The following is a 16,781-nucleotide window of genomic DNA, read 5'->3' as shown; positions in this document are numbered from 1 at the left end:
AATTTTAAAACGGTAAACACAACTTTATTAACTCTTAATTTTATACAGCATTTAAATTTAATTAGCATTACTTTAAAATTTGCACTAAAGGTTTAATACTTATGTTTAAGTCGTATAGCTTAATAGCATAACTTATCTTAATTGTTTAACTTAAGTACACAAATGAAGCGCATTAATAAAAAATTATTAACACTAATGGCGTTTTCTTTTCCCGAAAAAAATTTCACCTTCTTACATATATGGCAACATCATCAGAGTGCCACATTTTAAAGAAAGAGCATGCAATATGCATGCGGACACTGAAAAAAGAACACGAAAACTTTACAGCCCTGGCGCAGGGCAGAATAAATGCAACATTATTTTCAGAAAAGAAAACGCTACAAAATTTAATTAGTACTCGAAAATAAAAAACAACTCAGTAAATGGCAAGTTTTAAATAGTAGCCTTAGCAAGAACCAATGAATTGTTTGTGTTTAGCACGAAGGCAATGCTCAATTTGAATGTACATATCTTCAAAATCTAATTTTAAAGCCATTATGTATTTGTTATCAATCGCTGTACATCTACTAAGCATCACGCCCACAGGTGGACTTGATGTAATCGCTGTCGCATCTGCTATATCAACAAACTACACTTACACGTAATTACTGCTTATCGCTGTGCTGGAATGTTATGTTTTTTTTTTTGTTATTGTAATCGTATACTAAAGCACTTAAATTTAAATGTCGAATTTTTAACAATCTTCACCCTTTTGTGTACTTATGGCATAATAGCATTAAAATGGCAGCAGAGTTAAGCGCTCAAAGTCCCAGCAGTCGGCACACCCCTTGCCACAGCTGGTTGTTGCTGTGATTCATATATAGCCCACAATTGTCGAGTTTCTTGCTTATCGTTCGCTTTCAATTAAGTTTCAATTTTCATGGGCCAAAATTAAACATTATGGGAACCGTCCTCACGATTCTCGTATGCCCAGAATTTGTGAAATTCTATTAAGATGGAGACAACAGTTTCTGCTTGTCCACTGCAATGACAATGAAAATGCGGGTGAATGTGCACATAAAGGAATATTAAAGTTTAATTAGTACATAGAACTACTGCGCTGTCTGTGCCTGTGCAAACAATAGCGCAGTTGGAATTTAATGTTTAAACAAGTAGCACTCAAGCCTGCAATGTTGGTACATACCAATTGATTAAATCCTGCAGTGTAATTTTAAAAGGGTCCTTCGACTTGACCATGTCGAAAATTTCGTCCTTCAGATCTTCAAAAGTGACTGCCTCTGCATTAACGGCATTTATTTGCTCTTGTATGCCTTTGAAGAAATAATGCAGTGTTTGTGCTGTTAAATAGCCTTTGTGTTGCACATCCAGTATTCGGAAGAGGTAGTGCAGCGACTGTGGCTCATGTCGATTATCCAAAGCTAGAACAAAATCTAAAAATGTCTTGTAATCCATTTCCCCATCGAAAGTGCGGCACTCATCGAATACGCGATCAAGGAAGACCGACGTCAATGTGCCCGAACCATAACCGGCCAATTCTTGTTTGCTCAGCATGCCATTATGATCTTTATCCAAATTTAAGTAGTTACCATACACAGTAAGCACCGAAGGCATTGAGAACCAATTGAGCTCTTGCGACTCTTTAGGCGCCTCCTCATCGCGCAATTCGAGCAATTCGGTCAGCAGGCCTGAAGCCAGTATGTCACGTATGCGTATGCGTCCCGTATGCAGCGGATCAAGAAAAAAGAAAAACTTTTTCACGACTGTACAAACATAGAAACTTTGGAAGGAAGGCTGTACGCAACTGCTAATCTGCGCCAGCGTTGGTATGATGTCAATGATGTAATTTTCCATATCGATTTCGCGCAGGTACCCTTGACCTATTTCATCGTAAAACGATAAACCGATGCGCCCTTGCGTCAGCCACACTTTACGCATTGTATAATTGAAGATGGAAGCGATTTCTACTTTGCCTGCAAACGTCCAATTTAATTTAAATTTATGCACAAACCAACTTAGTTGTCTTGGCACTCACCTGGATACATGGAATGGCACAACAATTTGGCATACAGACGCGCCGTCAGATATTTGCGACATTTTACACTCACCGCTTCCAGCAGCTTTAGGTAATCATCGTAGTCGATAAGTTGTTGCCCCAACGGCGTTACCTGTGTGCAATGCTTCTCCAATAGCGTCCACAAGGCGCTTAGCTCATCGTTGTCTAGCAATTCTTGAGAACGCTTCTGCAGGAATAGTGAGTGCGCCTCTTTGCGCAGATTTTGCCGTAGGGTATTGTTTGGTGGTGGGGGCGCATGAAAAAATTTCGGTATTGTTGAATAAGTGTGATGTTGCAATTGTGCAGTTGGCTTGAGTGGCGCATCCGCATCAAAGCTGCGCAACTCTTCTTCACTTGGTTTCTGCGTAGACACATCAAGATTTTCAAATTCTTTTACAATATCCGGATCGAGTTCCATTCTTTAAATGAAAAAAATTTGAGACAAACTTGTATGTAAAAACCACTTTTATCAATGAATAAAAGTAAATAAATATTGCAGTGAACAGCTGATTACGTCAACTATCAGTAATAAAGGGTGATACACATTGTCGATCAAGTTTGGCAGTCAAGAATTTATGTGTTTTGACTGACGTCTAAGGGCCGGTTACTCAGTGCCTGGTTAACAGTAATCTGCGGTTAAACATCGTTGTTGTTGTTGTTGTTGGTGTAGCGGCTACTAAGCCCTGTTCGGGGCGGTTCATCCATCAGCGTTGTCGTCTATTTCAGCTAGGGGGAGGCCCAGGAAGTGTGCTACTTCCAGAGGGGCTGTCCATAGGGACAGGGGCGTTAGCTGAGTGGGATTCTCAAGGCATGTGAAGAGGTGCCGGGAGTCATGTGGCGACTCTGCACATGCCGGGCATTGGTTGGGCACGTCCTCGTTGATTCTGCTCAGGTAGCTGTTGAGCCTGCTGCAATAGCCAGAGCGCAGTTGGGCTATTGTAGTGCGGTTCTCCCAAGGCAGACAAAGTTCTGTCCCGTCCACGTCCGGTGGTTGTGTGCCTAGAACGGCAGGGCGGGAGTCTACATAACTTGAAAATAATTCCATGTGAATGCCGTTCAGAGCCTGTCGGTAGGTTGACGGGTCCAGAGGTTGTTTAATATACCTCTGGACTTCGTCTGTCAGTTCGTAAAGATGCCTCCTGACGTGCCGTGGCGAGGGCTCTTCCGCGAGCAGTTGCCCGCTGGGATGGCCACGTCTGTGGCTCCCAGCGAGGAACTGCTTGCAGAGCATTATGTTATGCTCCTTTACTGGGAGCATCTGGGCCTCGTCGTGAAGGTGGTGTTGAGGCGTCATCAGGAGGCATCCTGTCGCAGTTCATAATGCCGTGTTTTGGCAGGTCTGCAGCTTCATCCACTGCGTCCTACTAGTCCCCGGCGACCATACGGGCGCTGCTTAGTTCAGAACCGGCCGGCCAATTGTCTTGTATGTTGCCAACAACGTTTCTTTATCTTTGCCCCAAGTGCTGCCGGCCAGCGACTTGAGGACATTGTTGCGGCTCTGTACTTTGTTGACAATTGCGGTTGTATGCGCCGAGAAGGAGAGCAGACTGTCGAAGGTTACTCCGAGGATTTTCGGGCTATTCACCGTCGGTATTGTTACGTCATCGACGTGAATACCCAGTGGCAGTCTGACCTCCTTCGTCCAGGTGGTGAAAAGGGTTGCCGAGGATTTCGCAGGGGATAGGGCAAGGCTCCTTGCAGTGAAGAAGCATCGTTGTCGACGTCTTCGACTCCATGCATACAACAGGAAGTCGGTAACGTCGATAATGATGTATAACCTGTAGTTAGCGTTAACCAGACTTTGAGTAACCGGCCCTTAATATATGAGATTAAACCATCACTCAAGCTACGAAATTCATCAAGGAAATATGGAGGAAAAACATGGGGGTGCCTTATTTATTATCGCATTAGCTATGATATATGATTTTATCTCATTTGAGTTATATATTTTATTTTTTCGTCACGCAACGCATACTCTGGACTACTTATGTCCCAGAGACAACGTTGCATCTCATAGCAATCTAAAAACTCTTTCAAAAAGTTGTGATTTACGCCCATTTTTAACATTGCACTGATAATATTCGAAAATATCTTCCTACTTATACTGCTGTAAGTACTTACATACCGTTACTTAACACATGTGTGTACGCTGTGAATATTTGGCTTGACTGACACTTGGTACACACTAGGGATGGGTAAATTCGATATTCGAAGCTTCGATATTCGAATTTTAATCGAATTTTAGCTCCAAAATGGCGAATTTTCGAAATCGAACATTATGTTGCTAAAATTCGGATAAAATCGAATTTTTCTAGAAGAAAATCGAATTTCATCTTTATTTCCAAAAAAATCAACTCTTCAACTTTATTCTTTCTGACTAAATTTGTCATCACTGTGTGTGGCACTCCATTTGTCTTAGGGATGCAAGTAAAAAAGAATACATGTTTTTCGGACTGATGCATCGGGACAAAAAATATGTGCCTAAAAGGAACTGTTATTCCAAACTCAAATTTAAATTTTTTTTTGTACAAAATTAGTTTTTTTGTTGATTTTTTATTTTAAATGTGTAGAGGCTTTCCAGGAGAATAATTTTCTAGAATATATCAATCCTCTAACGACCTTCCAAATTTGCTTTTGGCGGGATTTCTTGAAGTAAGGGTCAAAATAAGCCTTTTAGGCGCGAGCTAATGGGTTAAAATGTCCTACGAAAATATTTCTCATGAAATTTTATTATATATGTCTTAAACTTTGATTTCGCTCAGACATTTATTTTAACTATTTTTTCGACTTTAGTAAGCCATGAAATAAAACTACGAGCTAACTTTTGCAAATCCGCCGAGTGTTTTATTCCTGGCTGGGTATATTTTCAGAGAATGTTAACAAAGTCCGGGCTGGTTTCGGCTGAGCCATAGTGTAGTTTGAGTTAAACTTTTTAGACAGGTGGCCACTCTCTTCAAGCACCTCAAAAATATTTTAATTGTTGCATAGTATTTTAAGCACAAGAGTTTTTAAAAATGTAATTAAAAAATAAAGTTTATTCAAAACCATTTCGATTGATACCCATATTGGGGTATTTTATTTAACTTACTAAATAATTTATTTTTGATTTTCTTAGATACATATGGCACAAAACTAAAACCATATTACACATGTACAGGGCAAGCCCTTTCATTTGACACCTACCTCCTTGTTGAAAATCGAACGAACGATAAGATTTTATGACTTGGTGTTAAATATTTAACGTAAACATCTGCGGAAGCGATTATTTGAATTTGACACTTCATTTTTTTTAATTGAACGAACGATACAGATTTTATGACTTGGTGTTAAATATTTAACGCAAACCTCTCCGAACTCGATTCAGAAGTTGAAATAAAATTTTTTTGGAAAATTCGAAAAAATTCGAGTTAAATCGAATTTGCACCACCAAATTTCGAATCGAATAATCGAATGGTTGGGCAATATTCGAAATTCGGAAAAATCGAATTTCAACCCCCCACTACCCATCCCTAGTACACACTATCAGAAAAACCTTAACGTGGCCTCTGACTGAAAGTCAATCACAAAAATGTTTGCGGCTGACTGTTGAATGAGGAGCGGTCCCACGGCCAAACAGGGGAAATTCGAGAAAACTGTCGATTTTGATCGCCAATGTGGAGCACACATAAGCCTCGCTGCTGCTGTCGAAGTTGAGTACGCAAGTGATCGCGCAAGGCGTATACGCCTTGTGATCGCGGTGGCAACGTGCATGGTTTGAAGCTTTGCTAACAGGGTGTTTGAAATAAAAAATTTACTAATCTCTTCATTGTATAATATAAAAAATTTTAATTTTTAATTAAATTTTCTTATTAAATTAGTTCTCGGCATCATTTATTAAATTGAAAATTAATGGTTTATCATATTACGTTTAAGTTATAGTGTTGTCACATTCCTACTTAATTTTGTGCATCACAGGCACCTTTTTACCCTCATGCCTTTTTACTTACCATCGCACTTCCTTTCGTATGTCATAATTGAATTAGAGTTTAACAAGTTTAATATGAAAATTAAATTATTACTACATATTGTCATTAAAGTTTACGTGATCTAAGTTTAAACTTGCACTGAAAACTGGACCTAAATAAGTTAAACTACTCAATAGGTATATGGCGTGTTCCTCAACCTGGAAAATTTCATCTAAATTTGAAGGCCAACTACCTTGTATACACGGCGAATAATTAACTTCCTTATAGTTTGAAATCGATTAAAAAAGTACCTACTTAAATATTTGAAATTCACGTACATAATTTTATTAAAACTCAGCGACTAATGACATACAATTTTCCTTTTACTTACAGGTTCTAACATAAAAGTTGCGTCGGCAATACTGAACTGTATTTTAGCGCGACAGCTATGTTTCGAAGATCCCTCGTGTTCGGCTATTTTAGAAATAATACCCAGAGTATGTGGGCCTATACCAGGTATGTGGAAAGTAAATTTAAGAACTTGAAAATATAATAAATTTTTCTAATAAATAGGTATTCAATTTAGTAGGATGAATATGCTGACGACGAGATTCTCTTTAATATACTCTGTATGGATAAGATAGAATTTTAATAGGGTTGCCACCTATCTAAAAAACTACAAGATCCGCACTGTTCGGTGGATTACAAAAAATGAGGGGTCAAATGAAAGGGATTGGCCTCGAAAATTACTAGATACATTCAATCCTAGCCGTCAGTTCTACACCGCCACTGTCAAATGGAAATACTTAGGGCCAGTTTTTCAGTGCGCAACCATGGTTTAAACTAAGTTTAAACTCCCGATTTGGGTGGTTTAAACTAAGATCAGCCAATCAAACGTCAGCCAGCTGTTCAATTTAAACTCAGTTTACTTAATCTAAGTTTAAACTGGCACTGAAAAACTGGCCCTTAGTCTCTAGATATGAAGTAATGCATTATTTTTCTGAGTAGGGTTGCCACCTGTTTAAAAACTGTAAAATCTTCACCGTTTGTTGGATGAAAAATTGGGATCCCAAATGAAAGTGCAGGGTATAAACAAAAACTTTTGAGTAGGGTTGCCACCTATTCCGATGTTGCGTTCCCCAACTTTAACTTAATAATAAATGGAGTTAAAATTTTGTATCAGGTGGCAATGCTTTTTGAAAAAAATAGGAATTTATTGCACATTCACAGGCCAAGCCGTTTAAGCGTAATTTTTAGTGATGTGCTGAGTCGATACTTTTAAGTATTGATCGATACTCGGTACCGATTTCAAAAGTATCCAATACTTTCGATACCCGGTACCGAAATATTTAAGTTTCTAAAAAGGCGCACATAGGCCAAAAATATGGAAATGAAAAATGTATATGTATTTGTACATACGTATGTATGTCTGTTCGTCGCCATAATGCAGAGGAACTGTTACTTGACTGAAAAATTGTTGTTCTACATGAATCGGACGATATTATCTTTTTAGGCCCGAAAGGTTTCTTTATCTCTCAAGGTATTGTTCTCGAACCTTGGATCTACTAAAGTGAAAACTGATAAAATAATATTATGCTATTGCGACAAGTTCAATTTCTTTTTAGCCGATATCATATAAAATGGTATTAAAATATATTTTTTATAAACTTTAAATATATAAAGCGGCGACGGTTTAATGTAAGGAATCGGTATTGGGTACCGAAGAGGGAGTATTGGGTATGGCGAAAAAGTTTTCGCTATTATTCATTCATATGTACATACATACATATGTACATAAATTACTAAAAGAGAAACCGATTTACATTAACATTATATTTTATGTTTATTAAAAATTTTCGGCGAAAATACTACAAATGAAGACTACCGAGCACTTGAAAGTTAAGGAGAAGGTAGAAGGGTATCCTCCACGATAATAATGAAAACTCCTCTATAAAAGAGTCCATCATTTTTGAAATGTTGATATTTTTTAATTAAAAAAATTCGGCAATTTTCATCTCTGTTTTAACTGCATGTACAAATGAAACTATACTTTGTTAATTTTTTCTGTAGAAAATAAAATTATTTTGCTAAGTTCATAAATTTTTTGGGGGTGGAGCAGCATATATTTAATATAGGGCCCGAATTTTCTCTTGGCCGACTTGTCTATAGATCACCCAGCATTACCGTTCTGGTGTATAGCGCAGAAGCGATGTAGACATTGTTCAAACTATCCTGCCCTGAAAGTACATATTAACGCTAGGATGAGCCCTACTGGGCCCGGTGAGGCCCATTAATCATGACCGGCAGTCCAACTGGAAAGCTGCTGGGTGGTTTTCTAAGAGGATGAGAGGTTGGGATACCTTAAAAAAGGTTTTTGTATGGCACAGGTTAACTATTAACTTTCGATTTCTTTAATGGTTGGATATAAATTAATAGAAATTAATAATGCGGTAAAAATTGTTGATTTTTATTGTGTTGAATTTGCGATTCATCATCCGATGGGAAATTGAAGATAAATTTGCCTGATAAAATTAAATTTCTTACATTAATTTCCTCAACAAGCACGGTCGTTGTACGTTCAAATCAAAAGTATCTACATGAATTTATAAAACTAGTGCTGTTGCAAATATGTACTTCGAAGGCAATTGAACTCGTCTATGACGATTGGCGTCTTTTGCAGTTCAAGCTAGTTTTAAACTAGTCTAAATGGTCACAATATGAACTTCATGTACAATTGTACCAGTTTAAGCCCGGTCACGTAGTAATTATTAAAACTCAAAATTAACGTAAGACTGTCTCAATTTACACAGCAGGGTTCTTTTCTGCACCCTTCCGTACATACTAGGGATGCCAATACCGGGACCCCGAAATTTCGGTGTTTTTGAGGTCGTCAAAATGCCGGGATTTGCTTGCGTTAATCCCGTGATCTCGAATAATTTTAAATATGGAATTGATAGTGAGAACTTGTTTATGAATTTGAAGTGTAATTTTTGTAAAATGCCGTTTTGACTACAATTAACAAAAATCTTGAAACTGTACTTTTAAAACTGCAGCCTGAGCCTATTTTGAAGAAGATTTAAATGAATGTACTCATAGCGTTGTTAATGTAAACGAAACAGAAAGTTTTGAGGAAAAAGTTATATATAATTTTTTAAATCCTCAAATCAAAAAACTTATAATTTATCCGACGTGCTGGTAAAAGAAGTTCAAATATTTTGTAATGGAGGAGATAGGGGTCATTATCTTCAAATGGCTTAATGACAGTACAGCCTAAAATTGTTGAGGCCGAAAAATGTTTTTCAACAAAAAGTTTTGTATGTAAAAGTTCAGGTCAAGATTAGAAGACTCCGTTTTCAGTACTTTGCTGCTCTTACGTACACATACACGTACATTACACGTACAGTTGATCGTAAATTTTAAATAGTTTTATTTCAAGGCATGCTTTATATGCTTTCAGTTATTGATTATTTTCTGATATTCAAGTTATGTCTCAATAAAAAAATATCCTGAAATCCCGGCATCACAATTTTCCGCAAATTTCGGTATATCTATTACATATATATGTATGTATGTATTTATGTACGTATATACTACAGCACGAGGATAGACAAACAGTCAGATTTACTTACGGCCCCTGAATTTTCTGCAGATGTCGCGTGTAAGTACTTGCAATGCAGTACTCATAGTATAGTAAAATAAAATAAAATTTTACAATCAATATTGAAATTGCTGTACTACGTACTTACTTCATAAGTATTATCTTTACAATTAGGGGATTCACAAGACGTGTTAACCGTCGTAAAATCTTAAGCTTAACACTTGTTTATGTAAAATAGCGGTTAAAATGGTTGGGGGGTTGGCTAATTATATATTCTTTATCAGCTTAAAAGAATTTCGGTTTAGTTAGAAATCCCCTAAAACCATTTTAATTAAAAAAGATGTTAACCTTAAGATTTTACGACGGTTAACACGTCTTGTGAATCCCCTAAATGAATGACAGTATTCAAGTGTGTGTGCATGCATGGTTGTATAAGTGAGTAAATTTTCATTGAATCTTTTGTGTACGTGGCTGAATATGCTCATCGGGCAGCTTGTTTACATGCTTTACATAAACCAATTTATACATATTAATGTACATAAAACATACACATATGCCCATGCAAATTAGGGTGGTCGAAAAAAAAGTTAAGTCCGCCCTGCAAAAAGTGGGACTAGGTTAAGTACTAGTACAGGACCACGCTACCTTGTAACCAATACTAGTAACCAAAATGGTCCAAATATATGGAGAAAATATGGTTACATTAACATTGCGATGCCATTGGACCTGACCACCTCTGGTCCAACGCTGCATAACATGTGACCACTTTTGGTCTACCACTGCATAACATGGGACCACCTAGACAACTACTCCTTTTGGACCATGGCACATTCGACAACCGAATCATATTGCCGATCGGCCACGAAGAGGTGGTGTTCAATACATATATCAGTTTTTTACGTTTGAAGTGGTCCAGGTCAGCATAACAAGTTACTAGTATGCAGCCTGGTCCTTTTGCTCATACTTTAAAACTACGACCCAGTGGACCACCTGGTCCTCAAATTTTTGCAGGGCGAATTCTATACCGAGAACAAACATATGTATATCCTTGTTTTTTTTTTTTTTTTGATTTTGAAACCATAAAATATTTAGAGGTCACTCAATGCGCTCAAAGTTTTCCATATAAATATTTTATACGGGAAAAGAAAATTTTTCTTAGAAATGGTGTAGAATTCTTGAAATTGGATCAAAAGCTCTGTTTCCCTTCAAATGACTTACAGTAATGATACCCAGTTATTTAGCCAATAGATACTAGCTACTTTTTATAGGTCTAAATAAAACAAAAAAATGCAATGAGAGAGCACTAAAATTCACACTTTACTTTTTCACATGCATATTTAGACCACCCTAATGTATATATTAGAGCGGAGGCTATCCGTATATGCGCAAGTCCGGATATCCCTTTTCCTTAATATCCGTTAATTTGGTTATTCGGTTATGCGGATCTTCTAAGCTCTATTTGAATGCTTTCCATAAATTGTTCTCAAAATAAGCGAATCTATTGAATCTTCATTATTGACATCCGGTTGATTTTCGTTCATTTCGTTAATTTTTAATTAGATATTCGAATATCCGGATTAGCCACCCAGCCCTAATACATGCGTAAAAGCATCAACAGACGGCATCGTTGATCCGCATCAACTCGGGAATTAAGTGCAGTTGATCCGGATTAAGTCCTGTTCGGTCAAATGAAAATGCGCATAGATTTTTTTTGTATGAGATATGAGCTTTTATATGCTACCAAAGAACGTAGATAGCAAGAAGGTACAACTCGTTATAATTGTAGCGAAAGTGAGTAACAGGGGCGTGCCTTCTCTTTTCATCCAATTAAAAAACGTACCAGAGCTTTACTTTATTTATACATCCATTGTAATAGAACAGGTGCAAAAGTTTTACACAGAACAATTAGTTTTCTAATTTTTCTACTGTTAAAATTTGATGTTTTTATTTTTCAAAAGAAAGCAAACACAAATTTGTGATTCAGTGTTATTAAGAAAAGACGAACGAAACTGCATATGTCAGCGCTCAATTGTTGAACTTAAATTTGCTCATACAATTTTAATTAAATAATGGGCAGTATGAATAAAAACTAAGAAATTGCTTTTGCTTGAAATTTCATACCTTTTACTTCAATTTTATTGAATAAATTGAGTAAAAGGTCTGAAATTTGAAGAAAAGGCAATTATTTATTTTTATTCATACGACCCAATGTCTTTGAAGGTTGCTTACATACAAAGAAACGGAAAATTAACGTATATGTATTCATATATCTGTGTTCGTATGGAAAAGTAGCTTAAGTCGAAAGGCTGGCTTTAGTATAAATCGGCATTCGCAGCATACGATTGCGAATGACTCACTGGCGCTGAGCTGTTGTAGAACTTTCGGCAAATAAACGTGCAAGAAGTAGTTCCGATACTAGCAAGTCAATATTCTTATTAAGTCTCATCAAAAAATTCCTTGCCGTTTAAAGAGTAAAAGGAATGCCGCATTATACTAAAGCCAGCCTTTCGACATAAGCTACTTTTCCATATGAACACAGATATATACATACATACATATATACAGTCTATACAATGACAGATGTAAGAGGCCACCTATGCATCTAGAACTATGCAAGTACATACGCTTGGGTATACATAAATCAATTTTCCAAGTTCTTTAATTCTTGCGTGCGTTGAAAGCTTTCAGCGAAATTAATCACTTTATTCAAAACAATTGCAGGACAATACACTTTATATCTGCAACTGACATGTTGAAGCTCAATGCAGCTTGATAATTCCATAAGCAATTATTATTTCGTAGCTGTTTAAAGATCAACAAAATATGAGCTTTCCACATGAGTTGTTTTCGTCTACAAAGAATAGCTTTTTATTTTAGAAAAAAAAATTATATTATATTACATATAAACAGGGCTGCCAATTTAGCTCTTTACCCGTCAAATCTGTCTTTTTCGAAGTCCATTAGCGGCAGGAAATGCGAAATTCACTATGAAGGAAATGTTCTACAACTAAGTGATACATACCGAGACTCAAATTTGAAAATAAATTTTTATCCAAATTAACAAAAAAAAAAACAATTATTTTTGCTATTAAAATATGAATATTATAGATCCAAAATGACAATTATTTTTGATTTTTTATTATATGTCTTGGATAATAGTTATTGAAGACTTTTATTTATAAAAGTCATCACTAAAAATCAGTCAGTGACTTTTACTTTTAAAAGTCATCAATATAAATCAGTCACCGACTTTTATTTTTTAAATCATTCGTATAAAAGTCACTAACATTTTTCGCATCTAAGGAGATGTTGGGAAACAAAAGTTTACTACGACCTATATATGTGACTCTTATAAGTATAATTTAAAAAATTTAAGTCACTGACTGAGTTTTATTGATGACTTTTATAAACAACAGTCAACAATTCAATAATTGTTATCTAAGACATATAATATAAAAATCAAAAATAACTGTTATTTGCAGATTATTTAGATAAATATTAAAAATAACTGTTATTTTGAATTTATAAAATAAAACTGAGAAGCAACTTTTATTTAATGAGTAATTAAATATAAGTAAAAAAATAATTGTTAAAGAACGATTTTTATAATAAAAGTTGTAACTGTTGCGGTCCCTGGTTGGAATCATGCAAACTTTTTCATCAGAGCTTTTACGAGGCTAAGATTGAAGAAGAAGCTCCCGGAGATTGATACTACCCGTATTCAAGTAACTTTTATTTACTCGTAGGTCCGTTCATATGTGTAACAACATCACCGCGTGCACCACAAATATGGTTTTATTTTCAGTTTCAAAATAACCTAGTGAAGGCGAAAACAAAGAAATGAGACATATAAACTTTATAAAAATTTTTTTCGCGGCCGACTTAGATACTACGTTAATACCTTCCAACCTCGAGACTTCCATCCTCACAGGATCCATACTTGAACCATCGAAATTGTATGGATCAGAGCTATCCACTGCCTCTAGACGCACTTTGACTCCTTGTCTCTGCAATCACTCCCTTTAGCCACATAAAATTTAAAACAGCTCTCCACATCCTCATGCATCCGCCTGGGCATCATACTCAGCAGCTCCATCTCTACAAACCTCTACTTTGCAATCAGCCAATAGATATGACTATTACTATTGTCTAGCAATGAACCAAGACGGTTAGTGCGTTCACCCCACGCTTCAAGTTACCTAACTCCGCATTGTATTGCGATAGAGCGTTACTTCATTCTATATTTCTCACCTTCTTCCACTATGTGCCTTTGGCAAGGCTTTCTAAAGGTCCCCTTTGTCTGACAATGAATCTACGATGTCGGTGTGATCGCGTTTAGCCTTTCCCTTGGGGACTCTATCGAGTTACTTACTGCTTTCCCCTTCCTCTCTCTCTCATTTAAATTTTTAAATTTGCAAGACTCCGTTCTAATACAACCGATGTGGACTCCCTGGCTGCATATCATGTAATAAATACGTTAATCGATGAATAGCGAGAATTAGGGGGCTGGTAGTTCTTGGTGGATGTTTGCCTGCGGCCCAAGGCTGGAAGGAAAGTAGTACTTATTGGCGATTTAGCTTAGCAACCGTAGAAACGAAAAGGTGCACGGGACACAAGTACGTAAGCCTTTTGTTTTCCTCTCCGACCATTTGCCAAGGAATACACCAATGTTATTGTTCATTTGAAAGCCGGGAACCTCACCAACATCCATACCTATGTACATATGTACATATTTACCTCAATCGATTTTCGACGTGAACAAAACAAAATACCCTTTCAGCAGCGATATGGTAGTGACAGTCCTTATTTATGATAATTGCAATTTTCGTATTCGCTTCTACCACCTACTTTATCATTCGCTTTTACGTTGCTGCTGTTGACACCGTTAAGCGCCTTAAATAAACACACAAGCACCAAAACCGAATACGAAAAATGTATAAGAGAGTTGCACACAAAAAGGTGCCGGCCGCGTGAAACACCAATAGCTGGCTGCACTACTGCAGGCAACTGCCGGCAAGTTGCAAGAAAAAGCCTCAATTTACCAACGCGAAATGATTTAAGCCGCAGCAGCCTGGGTATTTCGCATGCGCCTCTTAGTATTGCATAATTTTGGAAGTATGCTGCTTTCTTATTGCACGAGATGGACTTCACTTGTTGGCAATTCAGCTCTGAGGGCACTACATTCTGTTTTTGTGTTAAAGAACTCAGACAAATAAGTCAATGGGATTTGAGTTGAAAATATTCTAGGAATTTCGAGTAAATTTCGTCTGGAAGGAGTTGTCTGAAATAGCAGCCAGCTCAGTAGGGCTATGTATCTTTGTATGTGTGTGTGTGTGTGTGTGTGCCGTTGAAGGCTGCAAATGAGTTTACGTTTTTTTTTTGCTTCCATTGCCGGTGAGTGTGATTGTGAATGGTGTAGGAAGAAAAAGTTCGAGGGACTGTAGCGAATGTGTTGCATTTACAAAATTGAATTAATTGCCTCTATTTGGCTTACCAAACCGTAATGCAATTAAATAAATTGCAAATTCCAGCAAAACAAAGAATAAATGGATTGCAGCAATTTGGCGCGAAAAGGTTTTGTGTGCGGAAACTTCAGTTCGGAAAGTGAAACCCCTGTGGTGTTGGGATAATTATCGCAAAATTAAAATATGTACAATGCAGACCATGATACTAATATGAATGAAAACATTGTGGTGATGTTGCAAACGCATCCTTTATGCACGCGTACGAGCGCACAGTTGGAAAATTTAGTCCTGACAAGAAAACATTTGACAACATGTTAGTTCGTAGTACCAGAGTCCAGCGTCGAAACATCTTTAGAGCAGTTTGGACACGTTATGGTAGATTAAAGATACGCTTCGAACTTTCCTGAAGTCCGTTTCATCCGAAGGGCAAACATTCGTTCGGATCACTACCGCGTTGGGCGATGTAAGTTTTGCGTCGAGAAGCTGACGAAGATGCGCCCAGACCAATGCACATTTCTACACTGGACCGTTTATACCAGCTTTTGATAGCACAAAGGAAAGCTGCCTCTATGAGGGTCTAAATTTGAGATACCCGCAAAACTTACTATTTTTATGTCGTTGGTCTGGCGATGAATGAGGACAAGACAAAAAAATCTTCTGGCGACAAACAAAGAATCTTCGCATATTGAGTAGTGACTAGTGTATACACTGCTTGATACATAGTTATTAATTTGCAGGAGCGAAGCAATTTTCTCGTTTAGAATCCAGCATTGGCATCACCAATCACCAAGTCAATCTGTATATGAAGCGAAGGATAACTTTGCCTAACAGGCGCTACATTGGACTTGGTAGGCAACTGAAAAGAAGAGCTCTTTCACGTTCGATTTCTCATATATAAACCACAAGGACGAATAGAGATGAGAAGGCTTTGGTGGCTTTCGAGAAAACTATTATACGCAAGATCGATGGCCCTGTTTCGAACTCTATGCGCTTCATTTATATGACATGGAAAGTTGGAACGTCATACATTAGCTACACAAACAAACGCACATGTTGACAAATCCTAGCCGATCAATATTTCCAACAACCACTAAGCGGAAAATACATACATGTCTACTTATCCTTCAATCTTCTCCAACTGAAGCGTACTTAAGCGTTCAAAAGGAGAGTGGTGGCGACAATTTTACGTGAATTATGGACAGTTATGGTCATGCAAGGAACAATCTAAGCATACATACATAAATACATGTGTGTGGACATTTGTATGTACATACATAGCTTGCATTCAACCATAAAAATTGTTTTCCTTTACTTTAATGCGTCTTCAGTAGAGTGACATACCTAATAAATATCCTTGGCTGAGCAAAAAAAAAAATAAATAAAAATTATCCCCAAATAACAAATTTTATGTTTGTAAACATACATTTCTACATATATATTCATATAACAAACAGCCAAATGAAATATTATTTTATGTCCAAAATAGTGGAAAGTAGATTACAGCTCTAAGGCGACGGCGAAACGGTCATAGGCCTGTGAAAAATGTCACTTGTTGCTTAAGAAAAGATGAGAAAAACAAACTAGATCTCGTACTTTAGTATACTTACATGTATTTCCTGTATTTTTGGCGAATTTCGTACATGCATTAAGTACTCGTATATTTAAAAACGGCCGTCAGGAAATTGAATGGAGCTTGTAGCCTCAACAGCCAAGAAGGCCAG

The 16,781-nt window shown here is 37.0% G+C and overlaps 2 protein-coding genes and 1 long non-coding RNA gene across 3 annotated transcripts in view; 1 reads left to right on the top strand and 2 right to left on the bottom strand.

The window, feature by feature from the left end:
* LOC118737764 overlaps positions 1–16,781 on the top strand; it is a 188,302-nt gene that overhangs the window by 80,398 nt on the left and 91,123 nt on the right. Inside the window, exon 2 of the mRNA XM_036468510.1 lies at positions 6,391–6,513. Coding sequence (XP_036324403.1) covers positions 6,391–6,513 — 123 coding nt within the window. The remainder of the gene's footprint in view (positions 1–6,390; positions 6,514–16,781) is intronic.
* On the bottom strand, positions 73–2,511 carry LOC118737765 (serine/threonine-protein phosphatase 2A regulatory subunit B'' subunit gamma-like). Its single transcript, XM_036468511.1, has 3 exons — positions 2,033–2,511; positions 1,184–1,970; positions 73–1,021 (listed from the first exon to the last, which is right to left on the bottom strand). The coding sequence occupies exons 1-3, from the start codon at positions 2,469–2,471 to the stop codon at positions 931–933; spliced, it is 1,317 nt and encodes a 438-aa protein (XP_036324404.1). The 5' UTR covers positions 2,472–2,511; the 3' UTR covers positions 73–930.
* LOC118737766 lies at positions 13,419–14,517 on the bottom strand. Its single transcript, XR_004992839.1, has 2 exons — positions 14,368–14,517; positions 13,419–14,308 (listed from the first exon to the last, which is right to left on the bottom strand). It is a non-coding gene; the product is annotated as an uncharacterized LOC118737766 (long non-coding RNA).

The sequence above is a fragment of the Rhagoletis pomonella genome, unplaced genomic scaffold (assembly GCF_013731165.1).
Source record: "Rhagoletis pomonella isolate Grant_MI unplaced genomic scaffold, Rhpom_1.0 Rhpom_scaffold_00004, whole genome shotgun sequence".
Taxonomy (NCBI): Eukaryota; Metazoa; Arthropoda; class Insecta; order Diptera; family Tephritidae; genus Rhagoletis; species Rhagoletis pomonella.
The sequence above is the reverse complement of the archived record's forward strand: the minus strand, read 5'-3'. Positions and strand labels throughout refer to the sequence as shown.

What these genes read in the sequence shown, in the direction of transcription:
- LOC118737765 (XM_036468511.1), bottom strand. Translation starts at nt 2,471, where the DNA reads ATGGAACTCGATCCGGATATTGTAAAAGAATTTGAAAATCTTGATGTG. An exon ending in GTGCCATTCCATGTATCCAG is followed by an intron (nt 1,971 to 2,032) that starts GTGAGTGCCAAG and finishes GGACGTTTGCAG; the next exon opens with GCAAAGTAGAAATCGCTTCC. An exon ending in CTGCAGGATTTAATCAATTG is followed by an intron (nt 1,022 to 1,183) that starts GTATGTACCAAC and finishes TTGTCATTGCAG; the next exon opens with TGGACAAGCAGAAACTGTTG.